At 41.2% G+C, this 16,696-nt stretch overlaps 1 protein-coding gene across 1 annotated transcript in view; it reads left to right on the top strand.

Annotated features, from left to right (window-relative positions):
- NEK11 (NIMA related kinase 11) overlaps positions 1–16,091 on the top strand; it is a 354,200-nt gene extending 338,109 nt beyond the window's left edge. The window contains exon 16 of the mRNA XM_063452175.1: positions 15,407–16,091. Within this exon, the coding sequence (XP_063308245.1) occupies positions 15,407–15,614 (208 nt within the window). The 3' untranslated portion in view covers positions 15,615–16,091. The remainder of the gene's footprint in view (positions 1–15,406) is intronic.
- The last annotated feature ends 605 nt before the right edge of the window (positions 16,092–16,696 follow it).

Below are 16,696 nucleotides of genomic sequence, written 5' to 3'. Positions count from 1 at the left end.
GAGGCCGGTGGTGCTAGTCAGTCCACTACCAATACTACGGTCACCAGTCATCCTCTCACTAATACTATGCGCGGTAATACCTTTGAATCTACTGCAGTTATAGAATCAATTGATCCCTCGCATATGGTCCCATCTCACCTTAAAAAGGACATTCTGGAAGGCAAGGACGTTAACCTTGTCTCATTGCTCATTGCCTCCCAGAATGTCCTAGAGAACAGGACCTTTGCATATGGGGATATTTCTGTAGTACTAAGGGCTAGAGACCCCCAGCTGAATAAAAAAATTGACCATCCCTGAATTCGTACTGGGGTTTGGGATTTATAGAGATGTATACTGCTCAGTTTACCCCGGGAAAAGAGCAGAGTTGGATGCATACATGCACAAGATGGTGGATCTGGGGCACAAATACGGTGGTACCGCCTTTTACGATTACCACCGTTCCTTCTCTGCACAGGTGGCTGCGGCTCTGGCTCAGTTCAATTTGAGCATAAATTGGAATAAATTGGACACAGAGCTATTATGCAGGCACTTTGCAGGCCTCAGACCCCCAACTTGTGCAGTGTGCGCATCAGCAACACAGCACCAATTTCTGCCCGAATTCGGCTGAAATTGAACAAAACCAACCGGCTTCTATCCTCCAAAGACCTACTAGAGGTTTAAAAGACAAACTGGGCAGGGATATTGTCTTTTTAGGCAAATCCAAAGTTTGCAATAATTTTAACGCAGGCAATTGTGGTATGTTCACACTGTTTCAGGGCCCATTCCAAGACAATGTGCCCAAATAAAGCATTCCCTAAACCATATCTCACGTGCGTGAACCTCAGCTTATTCACCACTTTTCTACAACTACACCTGTCACGACATTTCAGTGACTGTCTTATAACAGGACTGACTGAGGGATTTCACACCGGGTTGATACATTTACCTACAGGCACACTGGAATGTGACAACCTACTATCCACATTAGATGACCCACAGTTGGTACACAAACTCATCATGACCGAGGTGAACCAAGGGTTCTTGCTGGGCCCATTTCTTTCACCACCCTTCACATCTTGGAGAACCAATCCCATTGGGATTGTCACAGGGAAAAACTCACTTAAACCTAAACTGATCATTGATTTATCTGCACCACATTCCTCCACAGTCCCTAGCCTAAATTCACTCATACCTTCTGAAGAATTTTCACTACAATACACCACTATCGACCATGCCATAGGTGCTATCATTAAAGCAGGCACAGGGTCATGTTAAGTCAAACGGATGTAGTAAATGCCTTCAAGTTACTTCCCATGCACCCTTCACTTTGGCACCTTCACAGCATTAAATGGCAAGGGTTATATTATTTCTTCACACGTCTCACTTTTGGCTCCAAAAGCAGCCCACGTATTTTTGACACATCTGCAGAGGCTTTGTGTTGGTTATTACTTAATGTATGTAAATGTCCTTTGGGTATTCACTATCTAGATGATTTCCTCGTGATTGAGAACAACACACTCCCCCCCAAGTAGTTTGAAACACATGTTGGCTTTGTTTGAATCCCTCACTATCCCAGTCTCCCCACACAAGACATTGGGGCCCGACACCAACATGCAATTTTTGGGGATACAACTAGACACTGTACACATGCAGGCTAGCCTCCCTCAGGACAAAATTGAGCGTACCCTGGCAAGCATCGAACACTACCTACGGCAAGGGTGTTGCACCAGGAAAGAACTGCAATCACTGCTGGGATCGCTCAACTTTGCAATTAGGATCATTCCCCAGGGCAGATCTTTTATTTCACATCTACTATCCCTATTTCCAAAATTCACCTCAGACACTTCAAGTATCACATTAGACGACCACGCAACCTCTGATTTACGTATGTGGGGAATTTTTCTCACCTCTTGGAACGGGCGAGCAATGTTTATACCAGCCCACTCTGACATTTCGCCTACACTGTGGACAGATGCTGCAGCAAACACAGGTTTTGCAGCCATCTTGGGAGATCTATGGCTTTGGGGACCATGGCCGACCAAGGTCAAATCACTACCCAAATTTACAGAGACCTCAGCTTTATTTGAACTGTACCCAATCGTGGCGGCGGCCATTGCCTGGGGACCACATTGGTCCGGTCACGCGGTTAGGTGCTACTCGGATAATATGGCTACATACCATATTGTCAATAAAGGCCGGTCAGCATCCTTGGTAATTATGAGACTCCTAAAACGACTCACATGGGTAGCGGACACCTGTCAATTCTTTATCACATGTATTCATGTTCCGGGGTGCACAAACACCGGTGCTGATCACTTGTCTCGATTTCGTTTTCAGGATTTCTTCACGACACTACCCACCGCCTCCAGACTGGCAACTCCTGCCCCACTTTTCAAAGACATGATAATGGATTAAAAGCTATGTTAGATCTTTTAGTCCCTCACCTAAACCTTTCTCACAAAGGACTAAACCTAACCTCTGTGGAAAGACCCCGTCTCGTGGGTATCCAATTACCCCGAGACTTCTGCTTAATAAAAGCATCAGGCAGATCCATGGTCGGCATCCTAGGGCATCGACCAGGAGGAAACCAGCGAGAGAGAGGAAAGAAGAAGAGAGACAGGGGAAGAGAGAAAAAAAAAAAAATTAATCCTTGGTTATCCTTATTCAACAATATACATTTTCATGGATTTTCCTTGTTTCTAGTGCCTTTGTTCAGTCCGATATAATTATAATAACTCTTTCTCTAATTAGAGACCTTTGTCTATACTTCTTTGGTGATAACTTTTTTCCAGTTAATCTTTCAGTATCTTTCAATATCCTTTTTATAATGTGTTTACCAGTACCAAAATATAAATACTCTTACGACCTTATACTAACTATTACTTCTCAATGTGATCATAGTGACTATTTCTTTGTGCTAATTTACACATTCTATTACAACCCATAAATTGTAGTGACTGTATTCTACTGGAGACAAATTTATGTATTTCTTTAATAGACACCCATATTCAATTCTCCCTTCAATACTTTTTGTGACAATACCTCCCATAACGCAGTATAAACCCTCTCCCTTCTTTGTACACACTATTATCTCCTATCTTACTTATTGTGACTGTTTCTCTACTAGGAAACTAGTAGATGTCCCAAATTTTTGTAATGTTGTGTGTTAAATTTATGTGTTATCTGCGGGGCTTTAAAGTCAGGAGGTGGGAAAATAGAAGGAGAGGTTTAAAATATGGTTACGTTTATGTCTGTAAATGCTCAGGGCCTGAATACGATGTATAAAAGATCTCTGCTAAGAAATCAAATGATAAAAGAAAAAATCGATATTTGCCTAGTTCAAGAGACCCACTGGAGGCAAAATGAGAAACTAACATGGGGTGGAAAGAAGCTCCCAAGTATTTTACATGCCTCTATGAAAGAGAAAAAAAAAAGAGGAGTTGCAATGCTAATCTCAGATAGGGTTAAGTGGGAGTTACTTTATCAAGAATTAGATAAGGAAGGAAGATTTATGATTTTGGTATGCTTGATAAACGAAGTTAAATATACCATAGTTAATATATATTTACCCAATGTAGCCCCAGTTTCTCAACTGAATAAAATACTAAACAAAGCAGAACGAGTTAAAACAGGGATATATATAGTTGCAGGTGATTTTAACTGTATATTAGACCCACAAAAAGACAAAAAACTGTTGAAAGGGAGCGTTATGAACAAAACAATTATAAAAAATGCCAGCTCACTGACTAATACTAAAAACAAATTTGATTTATTTGACGTCTGGCGGCTTCAAAATCCAGAACAAAGAGACTACACCCATCTCTCTAGAGTTCATTTTACATACTCAAGAATTGACATGATATGGGGCAATTTAAGTCTGGTGAATAATTTAGTAAAAATAATTATAGTAGAAAACGTATGGTCTGATCACAGTATGTATATATTTGTAATAAAAGATAATCTGATAACTAGAAATAATACAACGTGGAGATTAAACAATTATCTGCTACATAATAAAAAATGTCTAAATTAGAGAGACTGATAGTTTGCTTCTTTAAGGAGAACGACCCATCGGAAACATCAAACTTAAATAATTGGTGTTCTTTTAAAGCAGTTATGAGAGGTTACCTTATAAAGTTAAATCATGAAGTTAAAATTAAAGAAAAAAGATTGGGAGACCTGTACATTGAATTATATAGACTAACCGAGGATAATAAAGCAGACCCTACAATAGAGAAAGGAAGACGAATAACAGAGGTTCAAAACAACATTACACAGTGCTTGAACATTAAAATAGCAAATAATGTTAAAAAATTAAAACTGAGATTTTATTGTAGAGGGAACAAAACAGATAAGATGTTAACTAACAAGTTGAGGAAACAGTACGCCAACGCTCGGATATCTAAGATAATATATAATCAAACAACTTATACAAATCCAAGCGATATTGGTAACTGCTTTAGAGAATACTATAGTATATTATATAATATCCCTGACGAAGTCTGTATAGAAAAGGCTAAACAGTATCTGACTAGTACAAATTTATCAAAAATAGATCAGACTCAGAAAGATAGTCTCAATAAGCCGATTACAGAGGCGGAGGTTATCGCGGCTATATCAAAAACCCAGAAACTAAAAACACCCGGCCCAGATGGATTCTCCAATCTGTTTTTCCATACATTCAAATCTATCCTGAGTAAACAACTGGCACTAGCATTTAATAACGCGGTTCAAATAGGAAGTTTTCCGGAAGAAATGACAAGAGCAAATATGCTCCCCATCCGGAAACAGGGAAAAGATCCAACTGCCGTGGCCAGCTACCGCCCCATATCATTAATCAATTCCGATGTAAAAATATTTTCATCTATTTTAGCAGACCGTCTTAAGAGTATTATAAGGGCATTAATCCATAACGACCAAATTGGTTTTATACCAGAGAGATGGGTGGGTTCCAACTCAAGAATTATAGATATCATAGATAATGCTAACAAAAAACGTATCCCTCTTATGACTTTAGCAGTCGATGCAGAAAAAGCTTTCGATAGGCTGAACTGGAAGTTTTTAGAATTATCTTTGAAAGCATACGGAATAGATGGTTGGATGTTAAGAGGCATTATGTCCTTATATAAAAACCCTACAACTAGAATAGTAGGCCCAAATGTTTGCTCAGACTGGGTATCAGTAAATAATGGGGTGCGACAAGGCTGCCCACTTTCGCCATTATTATATATTCTTTCAATAGAACCTTTAGCAGAAAATATTAGGAAAAACGAAGATATAAAAGGATATAGAATAAGGGATAAAGAATTTAAAATCAGTCTATATGCGGACGATATCTTGTTATCAATTACTGATCCAATCAGGTCCTTGAATTATTTGATGGAGGAAGTTAGACTGTATAGCCAATTAGCCAACTATAAGTTAAATAATGAAAAAACAGTAGTGATGAGAATTGAACTGGATAAGAAATCAAGAGAAGCAATTAGTAATAAATACGCATTCACATGGGCATCACAGAAATTCAATTGCCTAGGTATATCCATCACAAAGAACATAGAGAGAATGATGGAAGAAAACTTCCTAAAGTTATTAAAAAGTACAAATTTATTACTTAAAGAATGGAGAAATATGCAAATCACTTGGTGGGGCCGTATTAATGTTATTAATTCCTACATTATTCCCAAATGGAATTATTTATTTCAAATGATCCCACTTAAGATTCCAGATACCTGGTTGACGCTATTACAAAGCAATCTTGAAAACTTTATAAATAAGGGTAAGAAAAATAGAATTAACAGAAACATTCTTTCTTTGAAAACTAAGGAGGGAGGCCTAAACTTCCCCAATATAAGAGTTATGTACTGGGCAAATGTGATTACTCATATATATAGATCCCAGACGGGGACAGCTAAAGAAGAAAGTTGGCTTAATATAGAAATGGAAGATCTGAGATTAAAACACCCTGAGGGTCTGATATGGAATACAAAAAACGCGGATAAAATGGGGATTGATATTAATAACAACTTGATATGGGCTCAAATGCTGCCTGTTTGGGAGGAAATTAAAAATAAATTAGACCTTAGGTACGCAATTATGGACACGGCAAATCTGAGGATAGTAGAAGCTAATATGACAGATTTGTCCCTACATGCCTGGAGAGCACAGGGAATAAATAAAGTGTCACAGATATTATCCTCAGGCAAAATAATGTCGTTTGACTCTATTGTGCAAAAGTATCAACTCTCCCAACGAGAGAGGTTTAATTATCTGAGGTTTAAATACTTTCTGCAGAAACATCTTATCAGAGAGTCTGGAAAAGCTCCCACTCTGATAAAATTCATATTCTCAAATCAGACTGTTCCTAAAGTCCTAGCTAAAGCTATAGATGTAATTAGAAATATTAAGGAGGTATCTAGCTTCCCTCAGAAGAATAAATGGGAAAAAGATCTAAATTGCTCTTTGGATTACCAAGATTGGTGTAAAGCTATAAATAATACTCGCAGTCAGGTCCAATGTTTAAACACTGTCACGACTGGTAATGTGGTCCAGCACGCAGAAACTATGTAAATATATACATAAGAAAGAAAAGGAAAATAACAGGATAGAGCGTAAACCGGACCTTAGAATGGCCGGACTAATACGCTAGAGACAGAGAATGGTCAAAGGGAAAGCCGAGGTCAAGGAAGCCAGAAAATACTCAATACCGATAAGACAAGCCAAGTCAGGGAAACCAGAGATCAGAATAACCAGGGAAACGCCAAGGATCAGGATACCAGGAAATCAGAAACACGAGAATAGCACTTTCAGGGAACCAGGAAACTGAAACCACGACATGGCAAAGTACTAGGGTGAATTAGGGGTTTAAATACCCCTCTCTAAGCTATGATTGGTCAGAGGGCGACCTCTGACCCCAGAACGTGCGTGTGCGTTGACGTCGTGACGTCACGCACACGTTAGTATAATTCTCGGGGGCGGGGCTATCCATAGACGCGACCACGTGGTCGGCGCCATATTGGATTCGGGCGTGATGCCCGGAAGAACTACGTGCGTGGTTCCCGGCTCGCCGACGAGCAGGTAAGCTCGTGTAGTCGGAGCGGTCGGGCACGACCGTGAGGCTCGGCGGGCCGGTGACCGCAACAGTACCCCCCACTCGAAGACCGCGCACCGGGCGGGAAGGACCCGGCTTAAGAGGAAAGCGGTTGTGAAATGACCGGATAAGACGGGGCGCATGGACCCGGTCAGCAGGAACCCAACAACGTTCCTCGGGACCATAACCCTTCCAGTCAACTAGATAGGACAAGACACCTCTGGATAATTTGGAGTCCATGATAGAACGGACTTCGTATTCTTCTTGATCACCCACTACCAAGGGCAGAGGAGGAGTGGATACCCTGGTGTAGCGATTGCAAGTAAGGGGCTTGAGCAGAGACACATGGAAAGTATTCGCTATTCTCATATGAGCCGGTAGTGCTAAAGTATAGGTCACTGGATTAATACGTTGGGTAATTCGAAAGGGACCAATGTACCGAGGGGCAAATTTCATGGACGGGACCTTAAGCTTGATATGTCTTGTGGAGAGCCACACCCTGTCACCTGGAAGATAGACAGGATTAGCGCCCCGTTTCTTGTCAGCTTGGACCTTTGCTCGTAATGAGGCTTTTTGCAGAGCTGAATGGACGGAATCCCAGGTATCATGAATCGATTCTAAACGGGTGTTCAAAGCGGGGATTTCTGTGTCTGAGAATGCAGAAGGTAAAACAGTGGGGTGATAACCCTGATTAACAAAGAATGGACTGTGATTAGAAGATTCATGAGTGGCGTTGTTTCTGGCGAACTCAGCCATGGGTAAGAGCTCATACCAGTTAGATTGATTGGCATTTATAAAGCAACGTAAATAGGCTTCTAAAGACTGATTCGCCCTCTCTGCTGCTCCATTTGTTTGAGGGTGATATGCTGACGAAAAGGAGAGTTCGACGCCCAATTGTTTGCAAAAGGAACGCCAAAACCTAGAAACAAACTGGGTACCTCTGTCAGATACTATGCTTTTGGGTACACCGTGCAACCGAAAGATCTCTCTCAAGAATATTTGAACTAGATCTTGAGCAGATGGTAATTTTTTAAGTGGGACGAAATGTGCCATCTTCGTGAATCTATCAATAACCATAAGGACTGTATTAAACCCGTTTGAACTGGGTAGATCCACAATGAAATCCATGGCCAAGTGGGTCCATGGAGCACTAGGTATGGGTAGTGGTTGTAACAGTCCAGGAGGTGACCTAGGAGGAACTTTAGAAACGGCACATATTTGACATGCCCCAACATAATCTTTGATATCGTTTCTAAGAGCAGGCCACCAAAATCTCCTGGAGACGGCAGAGAGAGTTTTATGGACTCCAGGATGGCCCGCTGTGAGGTTGTCATGGAACAAATCTAGTACCTTCTTTCGAAACTGAGGTGACACATACAGTTTGTTCGGAGGTTTTCCCATAGGTGCCTGAGTTTGATCTGCTATTATGGCACAGAAGAGTGGAGAAGACACTTCGGAAACTGTAGTGGCAATGAGGCATTCAGGAGGTACAATAGGATATATCACCTGTTCCGGAACTTCATCTGTCTCAAACTGCCGAGAAAGTGCATCTGCCTTGGTGTTTTTAGTACCAGGTCTGTATGTAATTACGAAATTGAATCGGGAGAGGAACAATGACCACCTAGCCTGATGAGAGGACAGTCTCTTAGCGTCCCCAATATAAGCCAAATTCTTATGATCAGTAAAGATCAAAAGTGGCTCTTTGGAACCTTCCAAGAGATGCCTCCATTCCTTAAGGGCAAGTACAATGGCCAAAAGTTCCCTATTCCCTATGTCGTAATTCCTCTCTGCAGGTGTGAGTTTGCGAGAGTAAAATCCACAGGGATGTAAAGGCATATCAGGACTTTCTCTTTGAGACAGAATGGCTCCAACTCCTGTCTCTGATGCATCCACCTCTAGGATAAATGGTTTGGATGGATCAGGATGGGTCAGGACAGGTGCTGAGGAAAATAAAGATTTTAATCGTTCAAATGCCTCTCTTGCTTCTTTGGGCCAAGATATACAATTTGCTCCTTTTTTTGTTAAATTGGTTATAGGGGAAATCACGGAGGAAAATCCCCTTATGAATTTGCGGTAGTAATTCGCAAAACCTATAAAGCGTTGAGTAGCTTTAAGGCCCTTGGGTAATGGCCACTGTAAGACTGCCTCCAGTTTGCGAGGATCCATCTGGAAACCAGACGGAGATATAACGTATCCAAGGAATTGTATCTCCGTTTGGTCAAACTGGCATTTCTCCAGTTTACAGTAAAGGCCGTTCTGTAACAGGGTTTTCAGTACAATTCTCACATGTTCGTGATGTGTCTCTAGGTCTGGGGAATAGATGAGAATGTCGTCCAAATACACTAGAACGAACATGTGAAGGTACTCTCTTAGGACATCGTTAATAAAATCCTGGAATACCGCTGGAGCGTTACATAATCCAAACGGCATAACCAGGTATTCGTAATGTCCCATTCTGGTATTAAATGCGGTCTTCCATTCGTGACCGTCCTTAATCCTGACTAGATTGTATGCACTTCGGAGATCGAGCTTGGTAAAGACTCGAGCTCCCTTCAATCTGTCAAATAGCTCTGATATAAGGGGAATAGGGTAGGCATTTTTTATGGTAATCCTATTCAAACCCCTATAATCAATACAAGGGCGTAGGTCTCCTTCTTTTTTAGAGACAAAGAAGAATCCAGCCCCGGCTGGTGAGGAGGACCTACGGATATGACCCTTTCTGAGAGCATCCTTAATATATTCCTCCAAACAAAGATTTTCCTGGGGGGACAAGGCATAGACTCCTCCCTTGGGAGGCATAGTCCCTGGTAATAAGTTTATAGTACAGTCATAAGGTCTATGAGGAGGTAACCCTTCTGACTGGACCTTGTTAAATACCTCTTTCAAATCCATGTACTGCTGTGGGATTTGTGTGGTCAAGGGAGGTGTAACAGGAACATTAATGGTGCCAATAGGTTGTGGGATTTGCTTAAAGCAAACACCTTTGCATCTCTCACCCCAACTCACAATCTCTCCTTCAATCCAATCCAAACGTGGATTGTGTTTCAGGAGCCAAGGGAAACCGAGTATTATCGGAACTGTAGGTGAAGATATGATTTGAAAGGTCATTTCTTCAGAGTGGAGAATACCCACTGAAACAGTGATTGGCAGAGTTTCGTGTGTGATGAAAGGCTGGGTAAGAGGCCTTCCATCAATGGCCTCGACTGCTATAGGTTTCTCTTTATGTCTTAAGGGCAGGAGATGTTTTGCAGAGAATTCTTTGTCTAGGAAATTCTCCGCTGCCCCAGAGTCAATCATAGCCTCACACTGAACAGCAGTGTTATCGAAAGATAAGGTTACTTTGATAAGGAAACGGTTCTTAGTCAATTTAGGGGACATATACATCACACCTAAGGTCGGTCCCCGTACGTGCCTTAGGTGTGCAAGTTTTCCGGCCGAACCGGGCATGACGATCTTAGATGTCCCTTCTTGCCACAATACATACATAACCCCTCGTTACGTCTGTGTTGTCTCTCTGCCTCAGTGAGTTTAGCACTACCCAATTGCATGGGTTCAGGTTCTGGAAGAGGCGTTTGGCTACTCACCACTGGGTTAGAGAAACGAGGAGCTATGGACAAATTAGAACGTCTGTTACGTTGTTTGTTTTTCTCTCTCTCTCTGAGCCGGTTATCAATGTCTATCATGTAGGCAATAAACTCATTAAGATTAACCGGAAGGTCTCTAGCTGCGGTCTCATCTTGTATACTCTCAGCTAGACCTTCAGAGAAAGCAGCCACCAGACCGCTATTGGTCCAATCAACCTCAGACGCTAATGTCCTGAACTCTATTGCATAATCGGCTACAGAACGACTGCCTTGCTTGATTCTCATAAGGGCTTTGGCAGCGTTCTTCTCCCTGCCTTTAGGTTCAAATGTAGCCTTAAAGGCCGTAAGAAAGGTACTTTAATCACGGGCTACTGCGTCACCACTTTCCCATAAGGGGTTAGCCCAAGTCAAGGCTTTTCAAGTTAATTGGTTCATCAGATAGCCTATTTTAGATCTATCTGTTGGGAATGAACCTGGGGAGGCCTCAAAGTGGTATTCTATTTGGTTTAAAAAACCTCTGAATTCCTTAGAATCACCTCCATAACGAGGGGGCGGTGACAAGGTTATGGACGGTGGTTTATGTGGTACGGGAACCACTACAGGTGGCGGAACCACAGGTGGTACAGGAGGGACCTCTAAATAGGCAGTCCTCTGGAGCAAGGTCTGAAATGCCTGGGCAAATTGGTCTAACCTGTGGTCCATATCCTCCACCCTACTTTCACAGGCAATCATATGTTTGCATAGTTCTGCAGGATCCATGGCCATGTCGTAATGTCACGACTAGTAATGTGGTCCAGCACGCAGAAACTATGTAAATATATACATAAGAAAGAAAAGGAAAATAACAGGATAGAGCGTAAACCGGACCTTAGAATGGCCGGACTAATACGCTAGAGACAGAGAATGGTCAAAGGGAAAGCCGAGGTCAAGGAAGCCAGAAAATACTCAATACCGATAAGACAAGCCAAGTCAGGGAAACCAGAGATCAGAATAACCAGGGAAACGCCAAGGATCAGGATACCAGGAAATCAGAAACACGAGAATAGCACTTTCAGGGAACCAGGAAACTGAAACCACGACATGGCAAAGTACTAGGGTGAATTAGGGGTTTAAATACCCCTCTCTAAGCTATGATTGGTCAGAGGGCGACCTCTGACCCCAGAACGTGCGTGTGCGTTGACGTCGTGACGTCACGCACACGTTAGTATAATTATCGGGGGCGGGGCTATCCATAGACGCGACCACGTGGTCGGCGCCATATTGGATTCGGGCGTGATGCCCGGAAGAACTACGTGCGTGGTTCCCGGCTCGCCGACGAGCAGGTAAGCTCGTGTAGTCGGAGCGGTCGTGCCGGTCGGGCACGACCGTGAGGCTCGGCGGGCCGGTGACCGCAACAGAGACCCATTATAAGGTAATTTACAGATGGTATTTAGTCCCTAGTAAGCTATCTCAGATGTTTCCAGGAGCTACTTCCAGATGTTGGAGATGTGACAAAGAGGATGGATCATTTCTCCACATATGGTGGAGTTGCTCAAAGATTCAGATCTCAATTGAGAGATTGATAAGTTTTATAAAAGACATAACAGGAAAAGCTTTAGATAAGAAACCGGAGGTAGTTTTGTTGCATATGCACTGGCCGAAAATGCCACACACAGTGAGATGTTTTATAATTCACTGCTTTATTGCTTTTAAAATTGTTTTGGCACGAAATTGGAAATCCAATCAAGTATTATTGTGGGATGACATTAAAACTCAAATCAATCTTCAGGTGAAGATGGAAAGAGATTTAAGTATACCATACCTGAACTCCCCAAAAAGAATGGATTTATGGCAAAGCTGGGTTAATAAATTAGAAATTATCTCTTAATCTAAATTGGAATATATTGACCTGTACTTATCTGATTAGCAAGAGTCCTGAGCACAGATAGATCTCTCTCCTGGCCCATTCCCCGCAGATAAGTGCGTAATAAGTCATGTGTCTGTCTATTGAGGTTTTTGAATGTTGTGACTATGTAAGGGTGTAAATTGATCTGTGTTGTATTGTCGGTCTTTGTATTGTATTGTATTGTTTTTTTTTGGCAAAAAATAAATAAAAGAATTTATACTTGGAAAAAAAAAAAAAGCTATGTTAGATCACGCACGTCACATTTCTCACCTCGCACTTTCAGTAAACACTATAAACACATACGATAGGGCTTTTCACGTATTCAAGAAATTCATCACTGAATTCCACATCCACGACATGTTCACATTAGAATCAATATTGGGTTTCACTTCCTTTTGCCACATCAACCTTAAACTATCATTTAACACTATAAAACTGTACCTTACTGGCATTCAACACCACATGCTTATCCAACAACCCAACGCTACAGGTTTCCTGTCCTCATATCAAATTAAGACAGTACTTAAAGGTATTAAAAAATTGGACGCACATGTCCCCTCACAAAGACTATCCATAGACAACAACATATTCCATTCACTAATCAATTTATTAGATTCTGCTCCTTTCGAGCCCATAACTAATACTGTAAGAAAGACAGCTATATATTTAGCCTTTTATGGGTTCCTCCGACCCAACGAATTCACGACTGAGACCATTAGTTGTGGGCCTGTAGTTGTGGGAGGGGCTTGAATTCCCTTTAAAAGGGCTGCCAATCCACTCCCACCTTACCGTTGCTGGTCTGGCGAGTCACCCCACCCACCACTCCCTCTATTCATAAACACCCTCTAAGGTAGGCCCACTTTTATCAAAGGCCTACTGCTTTGTCGGTTCCGGCACACCACAACCGACTGGTTCCAACTCATTGATGTTATGGTTATTCTATGCTATATTTCTGTATACGGCTATATTGCCCCGACTACAAATATATATATATATATATATATATATATATATATAAAACACACCACTGAATTAAAAAAACACTACACAGAAACACATCCCTACATTCACTCACACATACACCATCAAAAAACATGCTTACATTCAAACACACACAAAAAATAAATACTGCTGACTTTTCCGCACATGTGAATCACTTATGAGAACTACATTAGCTGGTACAACAAGTAATGCATGTACTAGTTTTTACCATATTCACTTCAATCATGAGTAAATAAGAGACCAGAAGGAAGGAGAGAGCTGGTAGATTTTGGCCTGGCTGCAGGTACATGTACACAAAACCCATGCTATGGATGTTACTAGTGACACTGTACAAACTATATATTAGTTTGACAGATGGAAGGTGCTGAAAGCACTTGGTGTGACAGTGTGTCCCTAAAGTCACTTGGTGTGACATTATATATCCCTAAAATAGTATGGACATCATGAGGGAGTTCTTACAGAAAACTTTGCATCCCTAAGTGATTGATTCTGCTTCACATGACTCCATTAACACCAGTGTTTCATCTCTCTCTGCAACCACACATACTTATTACAGTCTAGCTGCCAGGCTGTCGAACACACTACTGTCTCCCAAGAAACCTTCCAGTCCCAACAGTTGATCAGTTGAGATTATATTCCAACAGTGCAAGCACAGACCCACACAGTTCTAGGCTAGTAAAGGCCCTACACAATTCCTGCCTGCTGCATCATGTCTTCAGTACACTAACAGGCATCCCTTTGCATATCCATCTGCTTTTAACACGCAGACCGTGCTTTTAGGGTTCATCCTACAAACTCTGCATGCTAGTGGCCGAGGAGAGACTTGCAACTCTGTCCAATTGACAGCACTTCCATGCCAGTGAGTCTAGATTTTTTTTAAAGCATTTTTAATTGCATTGATGAAATAATAATTTATATTATTTTTAAATACACATCAATGCTGTTCTTTTTTTCTTCCCTAAATATGTGTGTGTTTAACCTCTGCACTACCAATCCCTTTTTATTTTACATTTACATTTTAGCATAATATTTATTTGAAAGTGATATACAGCAAGCATATAAACATTTAAAACAGCAATTTTGTGTATAGATTGCTTTACAGACATACTTAAAAAATTTAGCTTTTCATTTTACATATTTTTTTTTTTTACTTTTCACCTACTTGTTCACCCTTTATAGAAAGTATTTGGGAAATGAAAAGCTTTAGACAGCACACAATGTCCTTTATCTTGCAATATTTCACACATAGCCTGAAATGTTAGTTTAAAAACTAAAATGCAATTTGTTTTTTATCACGTACAGTAGATGGGACAAAAATAGATAAATATAAATGGGTCAAATACCCTGATTTCCAAAGACCCTAAAAGGGAATAATTGGTAGTACAGTTTACTAAAATTGCTGCAGAATGTAAAACGAAGGCATGTGAGCATAAAGCCCACATACAGTCAAAGTATATATTTCTAGAATAAAGAGTGCTATTAAAATCTTTATAAATCTCTGGAATGCTAAAAATGCTAACCTTGAAATGGTAGAGTAGATTCATCCCTCCCACCTCACCAACACTTGGAATAATATGACCCATTACATTTTCCTTTACTGTTTGGAAGCAGGGGGTGAGCCTACATTTTCAACACATTTACTTTTATCAATGACTAGTGGCTTCTTGCAGATAAATTAATTCCTCTACGGGCTTGTAATCACACAAATGAGGGTGAGTGAGGTTTTATGTACTAGATTTCATAGTGCAATATACATAAAAATAAAACTATTAATACTTCCTTTTGGGGATTTAAGGAGTTAAGAATGTATTTTTGTAATTGTATTTCTTAATAATACATCATTCATTTCATGTTTTCTATCAATTATAGATCAGCAATAGAATCTCTGGGGAGGAAAACCTTTGACAAAGTGTATAGCTACCTTAGGAGTGCAAGACAAACCAACAGAAGTGAAAAGGAGGTCAAGCAGTACTTAGAGACATTTGTGTCCAGGTCAAGTGAGTGTTTTCTAGTGGACCAGATTCTCTATTTTGAAGAAGAGTTAGCGGCTGCATCATCACAGAACATTAAAGCATGATTCCATGTTCTCTGGCATCAAACCCAGAGGAATCAGATCGGTTGGCCTTGTTACCAACATTCCATTAACCATCTTACACATTACTCAGAGTATGGTTTTACATATTGCTTATTTCACAGCCTACAATTCAGAGTTATGTTGACTTTGGTGACCTTGCTGCTGATCTAATTAGGGACACATATAAAAACACATGCTTCAGAGCAGTGTAACATTTAAATTACTGTTTACATTTGACTTTTGCAGCCACAAAGTATCAATTTTTTAAAATATGACCCTGATTAAGTCAGTGTTGTAATGCCCATGCTTTTATGGTTGCCAATGCCATGTATTCAGGTTAAAAATCTTGACTTAAAATGTTGAACTTAATGTTGCCATTAACTAGGTGATGTTAATTAAAGTGCCACAAAAAAAGGATGCAGCATACTGAATACCACAGGTTTATTGGTACTTAAAGGGACACTATAGTCACCCAGACCACGTCAGCTCAATGAAGTGGTCTGGGTGCCAGGTCCCTCAGGTTTTAACCCTTCACATGTAAACATAACAGTTTCAGAGAAACTGTTATGTTTACATTTGGGGTTAATCCAGCCTCTTGTGGCTGTCTTCCGGACAGCCACTACAGGCGCATCTGCGACGCTGGAGGCGAATTTCGCCTCCATCACGCAGAGTGTCCATTGGAAAGCATTGAGAAATGTGACGTCGGACTCCAGTGATGTCGGACGGGGGAGCTGACGTCGGACGGGGAAGAGAGGTCACCACCACCGGCGCTGGATTAAGGTAAGTGGCTGTACCCCTTCAGCGCCACGGGAGGGGGACCCTGAGGGTGGGGGCACCCTCACGGCACTGTTGTGTCAGGAAAACCGATTTGTTTTCCTGACACTATAGTGATCCTTTAAGAGCCTTAAGTAAAGTCATGGCCTCCCCCTCACTCTAACCCTAAAAGGCCACAGCAGTCTTATATCCCCACCACTAACCTGACCTTTTTTGTGGCAGTTTAATGATGTAGCTGTCATAAGAACATTAAAAACTGTTTAATGCTGAATTGATGGGTCGCACCAGGGGACTGCAATGAGATGAAGCAG

The sequence above is a fragment of the Pelobates fuscus genome, chromosome 4 (genome assembly GCF_036172605.1).
Source record: "Pelobates fuscus isolate aPelFus1 chromosome 4, aPelFus1.pri, whole genome shotgun sequence".
Taxonomy (NCBI): Eukaryota; Metazoa; Chordata; class Amphibia; order Anura; family Pelobatidae; genus Pelobates; species Pelobates fuscus.
Note: the sequence above shows the minus strand (reverse complement) of the source record. Positions and strands in the feature narration are given on the sequence as shown.